General features: G+C 37.4%; 1 protein-coding gene across 2 annotated transcripts in view; it reads right to left on the reverse strand.

Moving 5' to 3' along the window:
- Positions 1 to 1,060: 1,060 nt before the first annotated feature.
- SPATA16 (spermatogenesis associated 16) overlaps positions 1,061 to 24,507 on the reverse strand; it is a 219,601-nt gene continuing 196,154 nt past the window's right edge. For both annotated transcript variants that reach the window (XM_001494206.6, XM_014732759.3), the window contains exon 11: positions 1,061 to 1,372. In XM_001494206.6, the coding sequence (XP_001494256.3) occupies positions 1,250 to 1,372 (123 nt within the window). In that variant the 3' untranslated portion in view covers positions 1,061 to 1,249. The remainder of the gene's footprint in view (positions 1,373 to 24,507) is intronic.

The following is a 24,507-nucleotide window of genomic DNA, read 5'->3' on the forward strand; positions in this document are numbered from 1 at the left end:
ATTTTTTTTTTTTTTTAATAACGGGAAATTTCTGGACAATGGTCAGAAGTGATAAGAGCAGAAGTGGTCAGATGGGAGGCTGAGCCATTTACCGTAGATTCCCACATTTGGCTAGACTCAAGCGCCCACAGAAAGAAATTATTTTCCAGTACTTATGAGAACAGAATTGAGACATCATGCTAGTGTGAGTTTAGAAACATGAGTTTCTTAAACTCCAGTGTCTTTAACTGACTATATTCATATTAATAACTAACCTGAGGAAAGGTGGTGGCAACGGTGGTGTTCTCTGGGTGCAGTGGGGTAGAAAAGAGGGGACAATTTGATAAAGATAAGAATTAAGCAAATGGTCCCCAAGGAAATCAACGTCCTATTTTATGTCAAAATTTTTAAATATTTATATCCTGCATAATTATGACTATACAATTAACATACATTTAAGACTAAATTATTGATTCTTTTACAACTTCACTACATAATTAAAAATTCAGCACTAAGTATTTTATTCCCTTTTTCCTTTTCATGTTGTTCATTATCAATGTACTCTAAGATCCTATTCATTTTTTTCCAGTATTTTTAAAAATTATGTTTTCCTGTCTATTTTACTCTGTATCTGAGCTCCTCCTTCTTGTCCTATCTTCAAGCCCCCTTGTTGGTGTCAGCTGAGGTCTTGAGTGATGGCTATCGACTCACCACCTTCTCATATACATGCGTTTGTGCTGAGTCATTGAAGGGGAGGGAATAAAAAGGGTCAGGAGGAAAGAATAACGAGATAACTGACAATATCAGCCATACCACATAACTATCTCTATAAGATCGAGAAAGCATATTATCAGTTTTATAATTTTTTACATTTCTATTTATATTGTCTGTGCATATCTGTATTTGGCATGTGAATAATTCTTAACAAATATACTTGAATATATACATACACTGTAAGCATATTTGGGTAAACCTGGTATATCTTAGTCAATTTTGAAAGACCAAAGCAGATTGAAGAGGGAGCAATGGTTATTTTATAAGCTATTTAAGTAAACAAGATGAATTTGAACAAGAACCGAGACAAACTTGCTGAGAACATTTATTGCTGCCAGTCGAGATTAATGAAGTATAGAACATCTTTGCTAAAGATGAGCCGAGGGGAGTGTCACCTCTTCCCTCTTTAAGCCTTTGTCACGGGGCTGTCACAGTCAGGCTGGGGGACGCCCTTGCATCCTGGGTGGTCCTGGTGGTAGCACCTGTTCCCTGGTGACTAGCTTTGCTGCACAGTTTGAAGCCGCTTCATTTTTGTTTTTTGCCTTCGAGCTGTTCTCAGCTTTTTAGTTTTTAAGAAACTATCCTCTAACTGGTATAGAAAGTCTTCAATTTGTCCAACCTAGAAGAAATAAACAGATACAACAAGATTTGTTGTTTTCCCAGGTTTTGTATACTTACAAAAATGGTGAGGTGTTTAAAATTAAATGGCACATACAGGCCCATGTGGGAACAGAACTGGCACAGGCAGACACAGTTAAACATAAAAACCTCCTGTGTCCATTTCAGGTCCCCTGTTTTCAGAACCTGAAGCAGAGATCCAGGAGTTTGCTTTATCACACAATCCTATGTACTGGGTATGGGGATGAGGATTCTTATCACTTGCTGTCTTTAATGGTTGGTAAACCAGGGATTTCCAAAAGAAATGAATAGTGAAAAATTAATTTGTTATCAAACAGAAGAATGAAAACAAACAAATTCACCCTACTCAAAGCCAGAGATTCTAGCATTTGTATGCCCCTGGCCAACTTGGGAGAAAAAATGAATATTCCAGATTTTCTGAGCAAGAAACATTTCTCTTTTAAATCAAAAGGAAATTTTGAAAAAATACATTTCCTTAAAAAATGCCACACCTTAGGGAATAAGATAAAAATCATGATATACAAAACAATAATTCTTAAAAATAAACTATTAGTTTTTCTCCAAAGGAAACTTGGAATTATTTAATGACAGTTGGTTGAATGTATTATACTATTTGTCAGAAAGAACTACAGAATAAAACAGTTTACATATATGCTGAGTTGGGCCCTCATGAAAGGCTGCAGATGTAACAATTCATACTTAACCTTGACTCCCAGGACCTGCATATTGTATTAACCTCAATTCACTCACTGAAGAGCCAACTGTCATAAAGGTAGCTCAAAGCTGGGGCATTTACTATTCATGGTGCGTGAACATATCATCTGCTTAAGATAAAAGCACTTACGACTTCAATTTTCCAATTTTGAGTTCTACCTTTAAATCACTTGATTTATCATTCAGAGTAGTATCCAAAAGATAATTCAGACTGTCAGAAAGAGAATAATAAATGGTAGCACTCATCTATATGTTATACTTAGGTCTTATATCACACTAGGTGACGTAAACTGTCCACTGGTTTCATTAAGAAAAAAAGGTAACTTATTTATGTGAAAATAATTCTTTTGAAAACCTAAAATTACTTCAGCTAGATTTTTCCAAAAGCGCATTGTTGTTTATGATGTCTAATCATTGCGGCAATCATCAAAATAATTTGACAGAATATTTTTGGATGGTCATGAAGTCTATGCTTTATTCTATGTATTCCATACATTTATACCATCCAATTACACCAAAATCATAAGTAACAAATTAACATAGAGCACAATCAAAACAAATAATGGATGACACTTTACTGTTACTTCAAAGTTGATGACTTACTCATGTTATTTGCACTGAAAATGTATCATTTAAATCAAAGCTCTTTACAATTAGAATGTTTGCAATTAGCCCAAATACAATTTAAAATTACAATCCTGATGCAACAAAAAGGCTTCCTTCAATGATACAGAAAAATAATTGTTTTTAAATATCCATTAGGTGGCTGCTGTTTTTTTCTTCATTGTGTTTATTAAGAGCAGTGTTGACTAACTGGGTTGCTATTCACTAAAAAAGAGGAAGAAGAAGAAACACAATGTGTCTTTGGAATAGAGAGGATCACTAAATTAAGCTGGGGGGTTTAGAGTACACGCTACATGCATGGCTCACCTGGCCCACGTGTTCGCTTCCTACCTGGTCTGTCTACACCCTGTCCTTTCAACCCATTCTCCTAAGGACACTGGAATGATCTTTTTAAAATGTGAATCCAGTCACATTTTTCCCTTGCTTAAAATACCTAAGTGGATTCCCAAGTCCTTAACATGGCCTACATAGCTCTGGTTGATCTGGTTTCACTTGCATCTCTAATTCTGTCTCCTATCACTCCATCTGCCTCAGCCATGTGGTATGTCTCTCAGTTATCTGAGCACAGCTGTGTAGTGTTCTCTGCACAGTGTATTTTCTTAATGCTATGCCTCTGATGGAATAGTCCATTGGAACCCTTACCCATCGCCTGGATTTCAGGTTCAATATCAGTGCCTCAGGGAAGTTTTCCCTGATAACCCACACCGGGTTGGTTCTCTCAGTAACAGCTCATTCATCTCTTTGCATATTGAGTTTTTTACATAACTGTTTACAATAATTTGTATACTGTCTTCTCATCTGGGTTTTAAGCTCCGTAAGGCAGGAACTAGGTCCACGCTGTTCACTATTCCCAACACCTAGGATATGGTAGATCCTCAGCAATCCCAACTCTGATAACAGAGTGAAGACATTCAGAAACCAATGCGTGTTTCCCCAATCAAAGTGCTGCCTGGTAGGGAGCATATCAGTAGGCTTTCTTTTCTTTTACAAATTAATCACTACATTCATATGCCATCATCCTATTACCATTGTTTAGCTTTGAGACTCTTGAGGTAAAATAACAACCAAGTGTGGTCTCCATACTTGAAACATGCAGAGGTAGACAGGGCACTGGATAAGGAGTCAGGAGTGTTGAGGTCTGCTCTTGGCCTGGCTTATAACCCCAATCTGAGACCCCAGAGAAGCCACTTGGCCTTTCTGAGCTTAGTTTTCACCCAGCTTTGGTGAAGACAGTGTTGGCCTGGATAATTTCCAAGGACATACCAAGTCAAAAATTCCATGACTTGTACTGACGTCAGATCTAAGTAGTCCAGTCTTAGGATGAGCCCTCACATTTTTCAAATCAGAGGTTATTCTCTTAGATTGTACCATTAGATGAATGACACAATATGCAGTAAAGTGAGCCAATTTTAGCTTCTGTACTTACTGACGTGTAGGAGAGCTGCGACATGTTTTTAGTGAAGCTAGTTCTTTATGTTCTTTTTTTAAGTCAAGGAAAGAAAAATACTGGTTGAAGAGAAAATAGATTCATATAACTAAGAAGAACAGATTGCAAGTGATAGAAAGTTCTATAAAGCCCTTAGGGAAATAAAACACAAAGAAATATGTAAGCATGTCAGGAAGGAAATGAGCCAGATTTTGGAGCAGAGGTTTTATTAGTTTTTCTTTTCCATACAGAATCTACTTGCTTAACTATATAAGACAGGCTACTTGGTCATTCTAGATCTAATTTTCCCATTTACAAGAAGAGCACGTAACATTTTCTCGTGTATCTATGTGTCAAAGCTGACTTGGCATTACAGAGGCATGAACGTCAGACCAAATGAGCTTTCAGAGAATTTTGGGATGTCAGATGATAGAGGGGAACGAAGTTCAGAAGAAGGGTGGATTCTCATGTACCACATGGCTATCAGTCATAATCCACATCAAAAAGTAATGAAATTGTCATCAACTAGTTTCTCAGGACCTTTTAATTCATTAACACAAAACTCTATCAGTGAGGATTTAGTGTAGATTCAAAAAGTTCAGAACAAAGATGAATATGAAACTCTAAAAGAGAAGACAGGCTGAGAAGTAGAGGAGATCTCAACATTGAAATTCTAACAGTATAAAAACAAATAATGCTAATTAGGGAGAAATGTGGAGGTAACTAAATAGATCTATATATATATTACAGGAAAATTTCTAGTCAGTGCAGATTTCAAAGGAAGTACATTCGTGCAAATATTTATTGAACATCTGCTATGTATTTGGCGCTATACTAGAGAGAGAAACAAAAATGTCAAGAGGATTTTTGTGAGGATCTCACATTCATGTAGGAAAGGCAGTTAATGAAAAAATGATTGCAACAATGCATAAATGTTTATTTAAGAATTACGTACAGGGGCCAGCCCGGTGGCGCAGCGGTTAAGTGCACACGTTCCGCTTCTTGGTGGCGCGGGTTTTAGGGGTTCGGATCCCGGGTGCGGACATGGCACCACTTGGCACGCCATGCTGTGGTAGGCGTCCCATGTATAAAGTAGAAGAAGATGGGCATGGATGTTAGCTCAGGGCCAGCCTTCCTCAGCCAAAAGAGGAGGATTGAAGGCAGATGTTAGCTCAGGGCTAATCATCCTCAAAAAAAAGATACGTACAAAAGTTCTATTAGCAAAAATGTCAGAACAGTGAATTCTATCTGAAGGAACATGAAGGTATATTGGAGGTGAGAGGAGCCGGGTCTTTGTCAGGACAAGAAGTGCATTCCAGACAGAGGAAACGTCATCCATAGAAGCAAGGCTGTGAAAGAACATGGGTTATTTGATAGGGATGAGTTGCTTATAGCGTAGATGTGGGCATGAGGGGACTGGGAGTAGAGATATATACAGCAGGAAATATAGATTGGGGTCCGCTTGCAAAAAGTTGAAAAATATTTACCTATGTGGCTAGAAAGATCAATCTGGCGCCATTCTGTGGAGTGACATGCAGCCGGGAGACTAGAAGCCAGTGGTTTAATTAGGGGACCAGCGCAATAAGATATGAAAAATACTATGAGGGCCTGCATCAAGGATTTAAGAGACATTTAGGAAGTGGGGGCTACAGTCTTGATGAAAAAGTCTGTGTTGGGATAAGAAGACAGTCAGAATTAGGAATCACTGTGAAGTTTCTAACTTGAGATGATGATATCTTACAGAGGCAAGGAATACAACTAGAGGAATAGTTTTAGGGAAAAAGAATGAGTTCGATTAGTGACAAATACAAGGGATCAAAAAAAGGTCACATAATCAGGAATGTGTTAAAAAACTGACCTGTAACAATAGCCTAGTACTAGGCTAAAAGGCAGAATGATGCAAAACTCCAAATTGAAAAGAAAAAACAACCCACTGTTTTGTAGTCCACCACGTGAGAAGCATTCTAGCAGTTAAAAAGCGCTAAGAAAAACAAACCAAAAAAATGATGCTTTTAGTTATTCGGAACAAAAAAGTGGTCATGGCAGAGATATGACCTGCTGGGTTGAAGTGATATGTCTGGGTTAGTATCCCAGTTCCAGCAATTTCTTGGTGTGAGACTTTGGATAAACTTATTTAACTTCTTTTAACCCAAGTTTTCTCATCTGTCAAATGCTTCGCAGGGTTCTAGTGAGATTAAATCAAACAATTTATGTGAAGCATTTGCATAAGTCTGAATTGCTATTATTCAGTAATAGTATTAATACTTGAATCTGGAATTGTATGCCCAGTAAATAGGAAAAACATAAATAAAAAAAATACATAGAAAAGTGAAATAAGAGAAAAAGCTAAGCAACTTTACCTAAGTCATTGTGTTTTTGGTCTCTACTCTGTGAGGGATACGGCCTCAGTAACTGTGCTAAGTGTAGATATTTGACAGAAGTTAAAGTCTTGTGATTAGGTCTCAAAATTCCACTATACAAAAGGCAGAATTAGGAGGGGGCCAAGAAAGGAGGGGAGAGATGTGAGTTTCTGAGAGCATATGTTAGCTGCAAGTTCAACATAAATCACAGTATTCTCTGGTTCCCTCCCCTAAATCCGATCTGATTATAGACGACAATGTCTGTCTCAAAGGAGGCAATGGTTTTCTCCCTTCTCTGCTCAGGTCATATCACATCTGGGCTATCATGCTCAGTTCTGGGTGTGCCCTGGGTCTTAACTCCAAATTATAGGAAGAAAAGTTGAAAGATATGGGAGTGTTTAATATGAGAAGAGAAAATGTATCAGGAATCTGTGGCGTCCTGGGTTATATCAAGGCTCTTCTGTGGAAAGAGTGATGGATTTGTTTTGTGTTAGCTTATATATTGGAAAGAGAGTGCTATCCAGAATGAAAGGATGCGTTTGGTACTCAATTCTTCTACTAGTGATGTGACTTAACTTTTGAACTCTAATTTTCTCATGTCTAGTGTAAATAACAAATTAATAATAATAATCATAATCTACAGGGTTTTTGTGAAGGTTAAATGGCTTGATGTTTGTGAAAAGCTCTTCATAAATGGCTAAGCACTCATGAAGGTTGTAACAGCAGTACATTGTACAGTGCCTGGTGGTTTCATAGTAAGTTCTCAATAAATATTTGTTGAATCAACGAATAATTGAATGAGTAGTCAAATAATCGAAAAGTAGCTATTATATCAATATTAGGTATAACTGTTTTTTCACAACTGTATAAAAACAGAAGGGATTTCAGGCTGAGGCATGGTGACCCTCATCACCAGAGACTGAAAATCAAACCCTACACCACTCCTTTGGAGGCAGGAAGTATCTGTGAGTTGTGTGTGAGCTGGGGATTGGATTAAATAAACTTTTAAAATCCATTCCAACTTTAAATTACTAATTTTATGATGTAGGTTTGGCCTCGATTCACTCTACAGAAAGATGCTCAATGGGAGGAAGACACGTTACAATCTTCCTTGTACCACGTGGAGAAGCACTGTGGAAACGAGAGGGATCCAATCACTTCCGCTGTTGTAGTTTGTATGGAATGAAAGGTACTGAAGTGGTTAATATAAACACCCATAGATATTGGGCTTCTTAGGCCTCCCCTCTATCGCAGGCATAAAATTATCACATCTATAAGACCTATATTTTCTTCTCCAGATGTATCAAAATTTTATTTTGCATCCAACGGGCCCCTATTAAGGTTAGCTTAACAGCAGAAGGTAGTTCACAGTACACTTCATTTCCTTCTTGTTTTACAACTGCACCAGGTTATTCACCGGTACTAAAATATTCCTTTTCAGTTAATGATTTTATATTTTTTCAGGATATCAAAACTTATGATTTTTCTACTCTATTCCAGGATAAAATGCAAGAATTTTTACAGATTAAAATCATATGCTTTCCCAGATACAACTATTCCATAATCACTTTCAATATAGGTATGCTAAAAGGTACTCAAACATTTACTCCAATAACCTTTACCTGTAAAATTGGTTTGTATCTTACGTGTAAGTGGAAAGTATGGGGGATGTCTTTGGATCAGGTGACCTTCTCTTCATTTGAGAACTTTCTTGTGAAGGAGAATTGCTATTGACTCTCCTCCATTTTGTGGTGCTGACTGTGGCTTCATTTGCACATAGATTCAACCTATTTTTATTTGGTAATTGAAGGCATTGCCATCTAGCAGTTAAGATTCCAAGCTTTCACTGCCATGCCTGGGTTTGTTTCCTAGTCAGGGAACCACACCACCCATAGGATGACTACTGTGTTGTCTGCGTGTTGCTGTGATGCTGAAAGCTATGCCACCAGTGTTTCAAATAAGGGCAGGATCGCCCATGGTGGACAAGTTTCACTGGAGTTTCCAGACTAAGACAGATCAGGAAGAAGGACCGGGTCACCCACTTCTGGAAAAAACTGGCCACGAAAACCCTATGGATGGCAGTGGAGCATTGTCTGATAGAGCAGCAGAAGGTGAGAGGATGGTGCAAAAAGACCAGGCAGGGTTCTGCTCTGCTGTACACACAGCCGCTAGGAGTCAGAATCAACTTGATGGCATTAACAACAACAAAACTGAAGGCATGTGAGCCAGAGGTGAAAACAACGTTATTGCCTTCCATTTATTATGCGAAGGCTGGCCATGAGACCAAGGGTGTTCCTGAGGAAGAAACTGAATTTTAGGCCATAGAGTTAGGAATGGGGCAAACTAAGGAAAGAAATGACAAGAAGCTCAACATGAGCAACGCTGGTGAGAGATGATCACAAGGGACTACACGGCAGTGGCCTAATAGAACTTTGAAAGGGAGTCATTCAGATGTGGTAGAGTGGAAGGAGATTCACTGTGACGATCTGGGTGGCCCTTTTCCTCCCAAAGCCATTTAAAATCAAACGCTACTGGGATGAATGAATTGAGTTCCCTCAAAGTTCTTGTGCTGAAATCTTAATCCCCAGTACTTCACAATGTGACCTTATTTGGAGACAGAGTCTTTATAGAGGTAATTAAGTTAAAATGAGGTCATTAGGGTGGGCCCTACTTCAAAATGACTGGTGTTCTTATAAGAAGGGGAAATTTGGCTACAGACATGCACACAGGGAGAGTGCCATGTGAAGATGAAGGCAGAGATTGGGTGATACTCCAACAGCCCAAAGTACCATCAAGATTGCCAGCAAACTACCAGAAGCTAGAGAGGCATGGGACTGATGTTGCTCATGGCCTTCAGGAGGAACCAACCCCGAGGACACTGTGTTCTTAACTCCCAGGCTCCAGAATTGTGAGATGACAAATTTCTGTTGTTTATGTCACTCAGGTTGTGGTACTTTGTTACAGCAGCCCTAGCAAACTAATACAACTACTAAGCCATATAGTGAATGGAAGCTCAGTTAAGTTCTAATTCTCCTCTCAAACATGACCTTGATGCTTTCTAAAATTCACTTTCCCCACTGGTTGATGCTCCCTATTTTGTTGGTGCCTCCAGCACAGGCTTAGTGCACACCTTGGGAACTAAGGTGGTTTCTTTCCGGTGAAGGCAGTAAGAGAAAGTTGACCTTGAACACAAAAGCCTGGGTAAATTACACTGAGAAGGAAGATGCTGGGCATGAATTGGGACTTCCTATTGGATTTCAAGTAGTCTGGACCAAGGAGAGAGGATTAGGAATGTTTATAGGGGTTTGTTTGCACATGTTTATGACTCAGGAATTGGGTACTCAAAGGATTTTTTTTTAGTAAAGTTCTAAAGATTTTTTTAAGAAGAAAAAAGGCAGATGAAATGAGAATTGGATTCTTCAGGGACAAATATGAGGTTTATACAACTGTGATGGTGGTTATAGAATGAGAATGTGTTTCCAGCGATTAGCAGTGTGGACCAAAATCCTCTCGGCAAATGAGACATGTCACTCCACCATGGTGGATTTGCTAACATTAGTTTCCCTGCTCTGTTCCAGTTTAGTTTCCAGACCAAATGCTTTTAAATATTTATCATCCAAAATGTTTTGAATTTTAATTCTTATTAGAATGACAATTGTTTTCAAACAGGCTTGAAATTAATTTCTAAAATAAACAGTTTCTGAAACTGAGTTGTTTCTGCTATTCATAATATAGCAGTTTCCTTTAGCTTCTGGCTAGCATTCAAACAGACAAACAAACCTCATATTTCTCCTTTTTCAATTAGTGAATTTGGTATGTTATTTAGTATTTTAGTCATAAAAATACAATGTGAAAATCTGACACACCTACCCCCAAGATGTTACAAACCATGCAAAAAACCTTTCTGCTAAACCATATTACCAACTCTTGAGTGAAAATACCCATAATGGTAACACTTTTTATTATGCTTAGTATAGTGTTAAAAACAATTATAACACCTTGCTATCACTTTGTCCAGGAAACCATGTATCACGGCTTTTTAAAAAATTATTTTTCAACATTTAATGGAATAATTTATCTGAAGGTTTGAATATATAATATATTTTTTAACTCTTTATTTTGAGATAATTGTAGATTCACAAGCTCAGTAAGAAACAATACAGGAAGAAATCTGTGAAATCTTTTTTCTTCTTTTTTTTTTTTTGAGGAAGATTAGCCTTGAGCTAACTACTGCTAATCCTCCTCTTTTTGCTGAGGAAGACTGGCCCTGAGCTAACATCCATGCCCATCTTCTTCTACTTTATATAGGGGATGCCTACCACAGCATGGCTTTTGCCAAGTGGTGCCATGTCAGCACCCAGTATCCGAACTGGTGAACCCTGGGCTGCCAAGAGGCGGAACGTGCAAACTTAACCACTGTGCCACCAGGCCGGCCCCAGAACCTGTGAAATCTTTATGCAGTTTGCTCCAATGGTAACATCTTGCAAAACTATAGTGGAATACAATAGCCAGGATACTGACACTGATACAGTCAAGATACAGAAAGTCTCCCTTACCACAAAGATCTCTCATGGTGCCCTTTTGTAACTATATTCATCCTGGTTCTACCCTCCTTAACCCCTGGCAATCAATAATCTGTTGTCCTTTTCTATAATTTTATAATTTTATAAAATTTATAATTTTGTCATTTTAAGATGGTTATATAAAGGGAATCATATAGTATATAATTTCGTACTTCTCTGGAGATTTATTAGGTTGTTGTGTGTATCAACTGTTTGTTCCTTCTTATTGCTGAATAATATCTCATGGTATGGATGTACCAAAGTTTGTTTAACGATTCACCCATTGAAGGATATCTAGATTACTTCCAATTTTTGGTTATTATGGATTTAGTTGCTATAAACAATTGTGTATAGGTTTTTGTGTGAACATAAGACTTCATTTCTCTGGGATAAATGCCCAGGAGTACAATTTCTAGGTCACATAAGTTGCATATTTAGTTTTACAAAGAAACTGTCATATTGTTTTCCACAGTAGCTGTAACATTTTACATCGTCACCAGCAATGTATGAGTGACCCAATTTCTCTGCATCCTCACCAGCATTTAGTGTTGCCACTATTTTTTATTTTAGCCATTTTGATAGGTGTGTAGTGCTTTATCTCATTGTGGTTCTGATTTGCATTTTCCTCATGGCTAATGAGGTTGAATGTCTTTTAATGAGCCTACTTGCCCATTCTCTTTGGTGAAATGTCTGTTCATCTTTTGCCCATTTGCAAATTGGATTGACTGTTTTTTACTGTTGAATTTTGAGAGTTTTTAAATATAATCTAAATACTTGTCCTTTGTCAGATACGTGGGTTTGCAAATATTTTCTCTTGCTTGGTAGCTTGCCTTTTCATCCTTTTTAATAACCTTTCATAGAGCAAAAATTTTAATTTTGATGAAGTCTAATTCATCAATTAGACTTTTATGGATCGTGCTTTTGATGTCAAGTCTAAGAACTCTTTGCATAGAGTAAGATCCCAAAGATTTTCTCTTGTGGTTTTTTTCCCCTAAAAGTTTTATAATTCTATATTTTGGGTCAATTTTTATATAAAGTGTAAGATTTAAGTCAAGCTCTTCCTTTTTTTGGTGTATGGATGACCAAATACTCCAGCACTATTTGTTGAAAGACTATCTTTCCTCCATTGAACTGCTTTTGCATCTTTATAAAAAGATCAGTTGAACATATTTATGTGGGTTTATTTCTGGGTTTTCTATTTTCTTTCAGTGAGCTATGTGTGTATTACTCCACCAATGACATGAAGTCTAGATTATTATAGCTATATAAAAAGTCTTGAAATCAAGTAGACTGACTAATCCCACTTTGTTCTTTTTCTAAAGTGTCATAGCTATTCTGTTTCCCTTGCCTTTCCACATAAATTTTAGGATATTCTTGTCCTTATCAATGAAAAATCTTGCTGGGACTTTAACAGGGATTGCATTGAACCTCTATACCAATTTTGAGAAGCTGACATCTATACTATGTTGAGTCTTTTGATCATGAATACAGTATGTCTCCTCATTTATTTAGATCTTTGATTTTTTTCATCACTGTTTTGTAGTTTTTGGCATACAAGTTCTATACATGTCTTGTCATATTCACACTACGGTATTCACTTTTTTTGAGCAGTTGTAAATGGTACTGTATTTTAAATTTCAGCATCTATGATCATTGCTAGTATAAAGAAAACAATTGAATTTTATACCTTTATCTTGTATCTTGCAACTTTGCTGAACTCACTTATCGTTTTGAGAATTTTTTTGTAAACTCCTTGGGATTTTCTATGTAGACAATCATGCAATCTGCAAATAGGGGACATTTTATTTCTTCCTTTCTAATCTATATGACTTTTATTTCTTTTTCTTGCCTTTCTGCAGTGGCTAGAATTTCTAGCACAATGTTAAATAAGAGTGGTGAGAGCTGACATCCTTGTCTCATTCTTCCTTTTAGGGAGAAAGCAGTCTTTCACTATTAAGTTATAAGGTTAGTTGTAGGATTTTCACAGATGCTGTTTACCACTTTGAGGAGGTGCCCTTCTATTCCTAGACTTCTGAGAGTTTTTATCATGAATGAGTGTTAAATTTTGTCAAATACTCTTTTGGCATCAATAGATATGATCATATGATTTTCTTTCTTCTGCATCCTGTTAATATGGTAGATTACATTGAATTTCAAATATTCAAACAGCCCTGAATCTCTGGAATGAATCTCATTCAGTTATGGCATATAATTCTCTTTACATATTTCTGAATTCTATTTGCTAATATTTTAAGGATTTTTTCATCTGTAATCATAAGTGATATTGGTTTGCAGGAATTTTTGTTTGTTTCTTTGGTGAGGAACATTGTTGCTGAGCTAACATCTGTGCCAGTCTTCTTCTCTTTTATATGTGGGATGCCACCAGAGCATGGCTTGATGAGCAGTGTGTAGGTCTGTGCCTGGGATCTGAACCCATGAACCCTGGGCTGCCAAAGCAGAGTGTGTGAACTTAATCACTATGCCACCAGACCAGCCCCAGGATTTTTTTTTTGGTACTCTTTTTGCCTGTTTGGTATCAAGATAATACTAACTTCATAACATGAATTGGGGAGTGTTTCATCCTCTTATCTTCTTTGAAAGAGATTGTGTAGAACTGATGTCAAACCAGCTAGGCTTGGAGATTTCTTTTTGGGGAGTTTTAAATGATAAATTAAATTTCCTTAATAGTTATAGGGTGTTTTAAGATATTTCATATTGGGTGAGTTCTGGTAGTTTGTGTTTTTTGAGGAATTGGTACATTTCATCTAATTTGTCGAATTTGTATGTGTAGAGTTGATTACAGTATTCCCTTCTTATCCCTTTGATGTCTGAAGGGGTCTATAGTGATATCCCATTTCATTCTTGACATGGGTGATTTGTGTCTTCTCTCTTTTTTTCTTCATTAGTCATGGATTTTATTGATCTGTTTATAAATTTTATTGATCTGTTCAAAGAACCAGCTCTTTGTTTCATTGATTTTCTCTATTTTTTTGTTTTCAATTTCATTGATTTTTAGTCATATTTATTATTTCCTTCTTTACGCTTGTTTGGGGGTTATTTTTCTCTTCTTTATCTAGGTTCTTGAGGCAAAGCTTCAATCTTTGATTTGAGATTTTCCTTTTTATAATGTATGCATTTAGTGTTATAAATTTGTCTTTCAGTCCTACTTTAGCTGTGTCTCACAAATTTTGACATGCTGTATTTTCATTCTCATTCAGTTCAATGCATTTTTAAAATTTTCCTTGTGACTTTTGTTTTGATCCATGGACTATCCAAGTATTTAGAGATCTCCCTGTTACCTTTCCGTTATTCATTTCTAGTTTGATTCTATTGCAGTTGATGAAAACGTTGTTTAAGATTTCAGTTTTAAAAAATTTGTCAAGGTTTATGACCCAGGATATTGTCTGTTTTGTTTTATGTTCCATAGGCACTTGAAAAGACTGTGTATTCTGCTGTTGGTGAATGGATTGTTCTATAAATAGATCCTATTAGTTGACAGTGTTATTGACTTCTATATCTTTGTTGATTTTTCTGTTTAGTTGTTCTATCGACTGTTGAAAGAGAGGAGTGGAAATCTCCAAACATAATTGTGAACAAGTCTATTTTTCCTTTTAATCCTATATTTTACTTCATATATTTTGCAACCCTGTTGTTTGCTGCATACAAATTCAGAATTGCTATGTCTTCTTGGTAGACTGACCCTTTTATCATTATGTAATGCCCCTCTCTGTCTTTGGTAATTTTCTTTGCTGTGAAGTTTACTTTGTCTGATATTAATATAGCCACTACTTCTTAACTAATATCAATATTTGTGTGATATATCTTTTTCCGTCCTTTGACTTTTACCCTGCCTATGTCATATTTGAACTGAGTTTGTAGACATTATATAGTTGGATCATGATTTTAAATCCATTTTTCTAATCTCTGTCTTTTAAAAGGTATATTTAGACTATTTACATTTAATATAATTATTGGTATGTTAGGACTTAGTCTGTCATTTTATGTTTTGTTTTATTTTTGTTCTCTTTGGTTTTTGCTTCTCCAGTTTTTCCCCTTACTTTCCTATAGGTATTGACCATTTTTTAGAATTCCATTTTGATTTATCCAGAATGTTCTGATGTATCTTTACACATAGTTCAATTCCTTTATGTACATATATATAATTTTTCAGTCTACTGGTGTCTTCATTTTATCTTCATTTGAAGTATGGAAACCTTACCTTCTTTAATGTCTTTTTACCCTCACTCATTTATAATTGCCTTCATTTTCTCTACATGCATTTAGAAGGTTATTATTGATTCAATTTCTTTAATAAATACAGGCCTATTCAGATTGTCTATTTCTTCTTGTGCGAGTTTTGGCAGATTGTGTCTCTCAAGGAAGTGACTCATTTTATCTAGGCTATCAAATTTGTGGGCCTTGAGTTGTTCATAGTATTCCTTTATTATCCTTTTAATTTCCATGGGATCTGTAGTGATGTCCCCTCTTTCATTTCTGATATTAGTAATTTGTGTCCTTTCTCTTTTTTCTTAGCCTGGCTAGAGGCTTATCAATTTTATTTCAATCTTTTCAAAGATCAGCTTTCAGTTTTGTTGATTTTCTCTATTGATTTCCTGTGTTCATTTTCATTGATTTTTAATACTTATTATTTATTTTCTTCTGCTTACTTTGGATTTAATTTGACCTTCTTTTTCTAGTTTCTTAAGGTGAAGTTTAGATTATTTTAGATACTTCTTCCATTCTAATATATGCATTCAGTGCTGTAAGTTTCCCTCTAAACACTGCTTTAACTGCATCTCACAAATTGACAAGCTGTGTTTTCATTTTTGTTTGGTTCAAAATATTTTTAAATTTCCCTTGAGATTTCTTCTTTGACCTACGTGTTATTTAGAAGTGTGCCATCTAATCTCCATGTATTTTGAGATTTTCCTGTTATCTTTCTGTTACTGATTTCCAGTGTAATTCCATTGTGGTCTGAAAGCAGACATTGTATGATTTCTATTATTTTAAATTTCTTAAAGTGTGTTTTATGGCCCAGAAAGTGGTCTGGCTTGGTGAGTGTTTCACATGAGTTGAGAAAAATGTGTATTCTGCTATTGTTTGATAAAGTAGTACATAGATATCCATTATATCCAGTTGATTGATGGTGTTTAGTTCAACTATATCCTTACTGATTTTCCACCTGCTGTATCTGTCCATTTGTGAAAGAGGGTGTTAAAGTCTCCAACTAGGATAGAGTATTCATCTATTTCTCCTTGCAGTTCTATCAGTTTTTGCTTCATGTAGTTTGATGCTCTGTTGTTAGACACATACACATTAAGAAACATTATGTCTTCTTAGAGAATTGACCCCTTTATCATTATGTAATGCCATTATTTACCCCTGATTACTTTCCTTACTTTGAAATCTCCTCTTTCTGGAATTAATATAGCTACTCTCACTTGTTTTTGATTAGTGTTAGCATGTCATATTTTTCTCCATCTATTTATTTTTAATATGTGTCTTTATATTTAAATTGAGTTTCTTGTAGACAACATATGGTTGGGTCATGTTTTTTGGTCTACTCTGACAATCTAGCTTTTAATTGGTGCATTTAGACTCTTGACATTGAAAGCGATTATCGATACAGTTGAATTAATATCTACCACATTTATTATTGTTTTCTATTTGTTTCCCTTGTTCTTTGTTCCTATCTTTAAATTTGCTGAGAGTTTGGCTAAGCTACTCCATGGTATTGCTGCTTTGGCATCCATCTTGTTTGGCCAAGTGGCCTGTGGGGGCTTTAAACTGACACTAGCCTCCTCAAGCAAGTGCATGTCATAGATAATAGTCCACAGAATCACAAGCAAATGTAAGTTCCTGATAAGACTTTCCCAACAGTCCTTGTGATCAACATTCTCCCCCACTTCCCAGGTCCTTCCTTTTGTGCATTCCTTAGATAAGACCTCCACGGAGCTTACCAGGACCCATTTCTTTTTGGTTTGAATTGACCAATCTGGACTTAGCCAGGCACCTGCAAAGCACTTCACCCATGGACCCTAATAAATGTATTTGCCCCAGGTCCTAGCTCTCTCCCTGCCTGTGCCTTGCCTCAGTCTCTCTGTGTGTCCTTTCATGGTTCCTCCAGGACCTGTGAGTAATAAATTTCTCTATTTCAATTTTTCTTGGAGTCTTTGGTTAAACCAGGGCTTATCATCTGGAACCCTGTGCTCTACTTAAATGTTAATTTAATAAAGTCATAACAGTCTTCCACTCTTTTTCTGCCTTTTGTGGTTTTAATTGAGCATTTTGTATGATTCCATTTTTTTCTCCTTTCTTAGCATATCAGTTCTTCTTTTTTCACTTTTTTTTAGTGATTGACCTAGAGTTTGCAATATACAGTTACTATCAATCCAAATTCTCTTTCAAATAACACTATACCATTACACCATTGTGTGATTAGCTTACACTAACTAAATAATCCTAATTCCTTTCTCCTATCCCTTGTATTATTGCTATCATTTATTTTACTTATATATAAGCAAACATAAGCAGATATATATGATATATACATAAGCACACATAACTGAATACAGACAGACCTCATTTTATTGTGCTTCACTTTATTGCACCTCAGAGATATTGCATTTTTTTACAGATTGAAGGTTTGTGGCAACCCTGCATTGAGCAAGTCTATCAGCGCCTTTTTCCAACAGCATTTGCTCACTTTGTTTCTCTGTGTTACCTTTTGGTAACCTTGAAGAATGACCTTTTGGTATTCTTGCAACATTTAAAACTTTTTCATTATTATTATATTGGTTATGGTGATCTGTGATCAGTGATCTTTTTGTTACTATTGTAATTGTTTTGGTATGCCATCAACTGCAGCCACATAAGATGGTGAACTTGATAAATGCTGTGTGTGTTCTGACTGCTCCAGTGACCTGCCATACTCCCATCTTTCTCCCTCCTCTGAGGCCTCCATATTCCCTGAGACTTAACAGTATTGAAATTAGGCCAGTTAATAACCCTATAACGGCCTCTAAGTGTTCAAATGAAAGGAAAAGTCACACATATCTCACTTTAGATCAAAAGCTAGAAATGATTAAACTTAGTGAGGAAGGCATGTCAAAAGCCAAGACAGGCTGAAAGCTAGGCCTCTTGTGTCAAACAGTTAGCTGTGTTGTGAATGCAAAGGAAAAGTGTTGAAGGAAGTTATCAGTGCCACTCCAGTGAACATACAAATTAAGAAAGCAAAACAGCTTTATTGCTGAGTTGGGAAAGTTTTAGTGGTCTAGATAGAAGATCAAACCAGCCAAAAAATTCCTTTTGTCTTAAATCCTAATCTAGAGCAAGGCCCTAATTCTCTTCAATTCTGTGAAGGCTGAGAGAGGTAAAGAAGCTGCAGAAGAAAAGTTTGAAGCTAACAGAGGTTGGTTCATGAAGTTTAACAGAAGCCATCTCCATAACATAAAAGGGCAAGGTGAAGCAGCAACTGCTGATAAGAAGCTGAAGAAAGTTATCCTGAAGATTTAGCTAAGATAATTAGTGAAAGTGGCTACAATAAACAACAGATTCTCAATGTAGATAAAATAGCCCTCTATTGGAAGAAGATGCCGTGTAGGACTTTCATAGCTAGAGAGGAGAAGTCAATGCTGGCTTCAAAGCTTCAAAGGACAGGCTGACTCTTGTTACGAGCTAATGCATCTGGTGACTTTAAGCCAAAGCTCATTTACCATTCCAAAAATCCTAGGACCCTTGAGAATTACCCTAAATCTACTCTGCCTGTGCTCTGTAAATGGAACAACAAAGCCTGGATGACAGCACATCTGTTTACAACATGGCTTAATGAATATTTTAAGCTCACTGTTGAGACCTACTGTTCAGAAAAGAGATTCATTTTAAAATATTACTGCTCCTTGACAATGCACCTGGTCACCCAAGAACTCTGATGGAGATGTACAGTGAGACTAATATTTTCATGCCTGCTCATACAATACCCATTCTGCAGCCCATGGGCCAAGGAGTAATTTTGACTTTCAAGTCTTATTATTTAGAAATACATTTCATAAGGGTATAGCTGCCATAGATAGTGATTCCTCTGATGGATTTAGGCAAAGTAAGTTGAAAACCTTCTGGAAATGACTCACTACTCTAGATGCCACAAAGAACATTTGCGATTCATTGGAAGGGGTCAAACATCAACATTAACAGGAGTTTGGAGAAAGTTGACTTCAACCCTCATGGATGACTTTGAGGGGTTCAAGACTGCAGTGGAGGAAGTAACGCAGATGTGGTGGAAATAGCAAGAGAACTGGAATTAGAAATGGAGTCTGAAGATGTGACTGAATTGCTGTGATCTCATGATAAAATTTCAACAGATGAGGAGTTGCTTCTTATGGATGAGCAAAGAAAGTGGTTCTTGAGATGGAATCTACTCCTGGTGAAGATGCTGTGAAGATTGTTGAAATGACAACAAACAATTTACAATGCTACATTAACTTAGTTGATAAAGCAGAAGCAGGGTTTGAGATGGTTGATTCCAATTCTGAAAAAAGTTCAAAGAATTCTGAAAAAACTATCAAACAGCATCATATGTTACAGAGAAATCGTTCTTGAAAGGAAGAGTCAACTGATGCTACAAACTTCATTGTTGTCTTATTTTAAGAAACTGCCACAGCCACTCCAACCTTCAGCAACTACCACCCTGATCAGTCAGCAGCTATCAACATTGAGGCAAGACCCTCCACCAGCAAAATATCATGACTCGCTGAAGTCTCAGATGATGGTTAGAATTTTTAGCAATAAAATATTTTTAAATTAAGGTATGTACATTTTTTTTTTTAAGATTTTATTTTTTCCTTTTTCTCCCCAAAGCCCCCCGGTACATAGTTGTGTATTCTTCGTTGTGGGTTCTTCTAGGTGTGGCATGTGGGACGCTGCCTCAGCGTGGTCTGATGAGCAGTGCCATGTCCGCGCCCAGGATTCGAACCAACGAAACACTGGGCCGCCTGCAGCGGAGCACGCGAACTTAACCACTCGGCCACGGGGCCAGCCCCTACATTTTTTAAGACATAATGCTATTGTACACAGACTACAGTATAGTGTAAACACTGGGAAACCCCAAAATTTGTGTGACTCACTTTATTGCAGTATTTGCTTTATTGTGGAGGTCTGGAACTGAACCCACAATATCTCTGAGGCATGCCTGTATGTTGTTGCTATTATTAATGCCCATCTGTTCTTGCATGCTGTCTACTAGAGCCCTTAGCATGTCAATAATAATTGTGTTAAATTCTTGGTCTGATAATTCCAACATCCTTGCTGTATCTGGTTGTGATGCTTGCTTTGTCTCTTCAAATTGTGTTGTTGTTGGTTTTTATTTTTGCTTGAGGAAGATTTTCCCTGAGCTAACATCTGTGCCAATCTTCCTGTTTTCTATGTGGGTCACTGCCACATCACGGCTGCCAACAAGTGGTGTAGGTCTGTGCCCAGGAACCGAACCTGGGCTGCTGTAGCAGAGAATGCTGAACTTAACCACTAGGCCATGGGGATGGTCCCCCAAATTGTGCTTTTTGCCTTTTGGTAGGCTCTGTAATTTTTTATCGATAGCTGGATATGATGTACTGGGTAAAAGGAACTGTTGCAAATAGGGCCTTAGTAATGTGGTTGTGAGCTGTGAGGTGAGGGGAAGCATTCTATAGCGCTATGATTAGGTCTTTTAGTGAGCCTATGCCTTTGGACTGTGAACTTCACAAGTGTTTCTCAGTTTTTTCTCCCCCTCTTAGGTGTGACAAGATGGCTAGAATGGGCTGGAGTTGGGTATTTTTCTTCCCTGGGTCAGTTAGGCTCTGGTTACTAGTTTCCTCTGAGGACAGGCCTTGCTAAGAAGAACAGAGTGCTCTGGTATGTTTCAGAATGGTTCCTTTTCCCCTCCTCCTGCTAGAGGCCCAGGGGGATTTTTGTGTGATATTTACAATGAGAACCTGGTTGAACTCCGGGAGGTAAATCTCATAATATTGTGTGGAACCCCCCATGACTGAGTTCCCCTGGAATTTTTATTGTCAGAGTTTTTCGCAGTGATTCTTCAGGAGTTTATTAGTTACAGTTCAGGTTTTCCTACTCGAGCACCAGTTCCTGTCGCAGTGTCCCCAGGTGAGTCTCTACTCTGGGAAGCCACGTCTCCCTGCATTCACCTGTCAGTCTCTCTGATCGTGGGGGCAGTGGTTTGCTCTGTGTCCTCTCCTCTGTTATAAATCCAGGAAGAGTTGGATTCTTTAGTCTGTTCAGTTTTTCACTTGTTGTTAGGACAGAGTGGTGACTTCCAAGCTGCTTACATGAGGACTTGGAAACTGGAAGTCTGAATATATTTAGAACCACATTATATGATGCTACAATACTTGCTTCCATCATTAAACATAACAAAGAGGAGAAAGACAGTCTACTGTTTCTACTCACATTTTTGCTTGCTGTATTCTTTCAGCTTTTCTTCATATTTCAAGCTTCTTTCTTTCATTGTCTCCTTTCTATTTAGAGAAGTGTCGTTAGCCATTCTTTTAGGGTGGGTTGGATGTTGACAAATTCTCTTAGTTTTCCTTCTTTTGAGGATGTTTGAATTTTCTCCTCCATTTCTGAAAGATATTTTCATTGGTGATAGCATTCTGAGTTGACAATTTCTTTCTTTCAGTACTTGAAAAATATTGTTCCACTTACTTTTGGCTTCCATATTTTCTTATGAGAAATTCATTATCATTCAAATAGTTTTCCCCTTATAAGTAATGTATCATTTCTCTTTTGCTGCTTTCAAGATTTTTCTTTGTCTTTAGTTTTCAGAAGTTTGACTATGAGATATCCTGGTGGGGATTTCTTTGAGTTTATCCTGTTTGTGCTTCATTCAGATTCTTGAACCTATGGTTTTATGTCTTTTGCCAAATTGGGGATGTTTTCAGCCATTATTTCTTTGGGCACTTTTTCGGTCCTATCCTCTTTCTCCTCTCCTCTGGGACTCTGATGACAGGAATGTTAGATCTATTGTTATAATCTCACAGGTCCTTGAGGCTCCGTTTATTTTTTTCCAGCCTATTTTCTCCTGGTTGTTCAGATTGGGTAATTTCTATTGTCTTGTCTTCATTTCACTGACTCTTTCTTCTTGCCCCTTCATTCAGCTGTGGAGTCCCTCCACTGAGGTTTTTTATTTCATTTACTATATTTAACAGTTCTAAAATTTCTCTTTGGTTCTATATCTTCTATTTCTTTGTTGATACTTTCTTTTCTGAGACTTTCTATTTTTTTCATTTGTTTTAACATGTTTGTAATTGCTTATTAAAACATTTTTATGATGGCTGCTTTAAAAGCTTTATCAGATAATTCTAATATCACTAACATCTCTGAGTTAACATCTGTTGATTGTCTTTCTTCCAGTTTGAGATCTTCCTGGTTCTTGGTATGATAAGTGATCTTCAGTTGAAATCTGGACATTTAGGGTATTATGTTATGAAACTGTGGACTTATTTAAACTTTCTGGTTTAGCTATATTTTTCTGACACTGCTATGGCAGGAAATGGGAGGAGCACTGCCTCATTACTGCCATGTGAGGATAAAAGTTCAAGTTTTCCACTTAGCCTACACTGACATCTGAGGGAGGGGCTTCTCATTACTTCCGGGTGGGTATGAGCATTTGAACTCCTCACTAGGTTTCCAATGATACCTGTCCAGCTGGTAGTACCTCATCCCTGCTCCCCATTGGCCTCCACTCACATCACGTTGAGGAGGGAGGCTCATGATTGTTGGTGGGTGGTGAAAATCCTGACTTTCTACTAGACCTCCTCTGATATCACACTAGTGGGGTGGGAAAGGGTGCCAACCACCCAGTGTGGATGGAAAAACAGGCTCCCTATTTGTTATTCTGTGATGCCACCCTATTAGTGTGGGAAGGTTAAGACACCCTGTCATGGGTGGGGTTGGACCACCACTTTTTTCTGTGGTATTTGGCTGGAGTGGAATGATTATTGTCTGAGTTTTCTGTCTGCCTAGACTGCCCCTTTCCTTTTCCTTTGGCTAGAGAAAGCACGCTTTTGTCTTTTTTTTTTTTTTTTTTTTATCTGCACATGTTAGTGTTTCTGGGTCACTGGCTTTTCAGTACAAGTGTGGGATATACAAGCCCCCCACCCCAAAAAATCAAGTGAATTCACCACCATGTCATTCCTTGGGTCCCCATGTCCCTAGGTTGCTGCTTTTTCATTCTACCTTTCAGAGTCCTATATTCATTTTACATATAATGTCCAGGGTTTTTAGTTGTACTTAATGGGAGGAATGGGAAAGAACACGTGTACTCCATATTCCTGGAAGAGGAAGTCCTCTATCATGACTTTTTAAAGAGTAATTTTTGATTCTTGTACCTTAGGGAGATGTACTTTTATTTCTTGAATCAGTTTTCAGTTGCTTCTAAATATCTTCATCAGTAGGATGAAGTGAATCATTGTGAAGCTGAAGACATCTTCTCTCCAATTAAGAGGACTTGAGAAGTTAAAAGCCTCTTGAATTCCTTTTAGTTCAATAAGAGAGGGACCTAACTTTATCCTATCTCTAGGTAAGGATCTAACATAGGTCCATATTCGTCTTTTCACCAGCCATCTCACACTCCTCTCCACAGTCTTTTCTCCAAAAGAAGGCCATTTTAGCAGAGTACACACAAGTTTTACACGCACAGAGTTTTACCGATGCTAAGAGATACGGGTGTGTTTGTGCTTACGGCATTTGTATGTGTTTTAGATGACAGTTTTGTCCCCTCCTCCACGTGCACCATTTTAAGAAAGTAATAAACAGAATGATAAATGACTCACACCTTCCCTTAGGCTTGCACGTAAAGGTGTTTTCGTTTTTGCCCTTCTCCAAGAGATGAAAGGTGTAATGAGTACACCGTAAATGATTGAATGAGCTGCAAGTCACTTGCTCTGAACTCTGTATTAATCCCACTTTCAATACAGAATGGAAGATGTCCTATGGTTCATTTAGCTACCAAGTGGTGTAAGCTGTTATTCTGTTATTCTCCAGAATTATAAAGGATTGCAAAACTTACTGTATAAAGTACTTGCAATAAAATGCTGGGCTGCCAAGCAAAGACGACACTCTTGGTAATTTAAAGAGAGTAACTTTTAGAATGAACTGCAACTCTCTCTTCAGTTCAAACTACAATCGAGATATATGCTCCCCTCCCTCATCTCAGAATATTTCACTGAACTTCTGAAAGAGGCATTTTGAAAAGCTTCTATAAAGATAAAAATTCTAGCAGGATTGGAGTAATATGAGCATTTTCAATTTCTGTTTTAGTCCCCTCTCTACTTTAGCTCACTGGTGGAACAGGCAGGGAGAGAGCCAGGAAGTGAAGCAGTAAATGTGCTGTCCAGCCCCAGGCTTGAGGGCTCTGTGCTGTGAGGGTAAAGCTTGGAGG

The sequence above is a fragment of the Equus caballus genome, chromosome 19 (assembly GCF_041296265.1).
Source record: "Equus caballus isolate H_3958 breed thoroughbred chromosome 19, TB-T2T, whole genome shotgun sequence".
Lineage (NCBI taxonomy): Eukaryota > Metazoa > Chordata > Mammalia > Perissodactyla > Equidae > Equus > Equus caballus.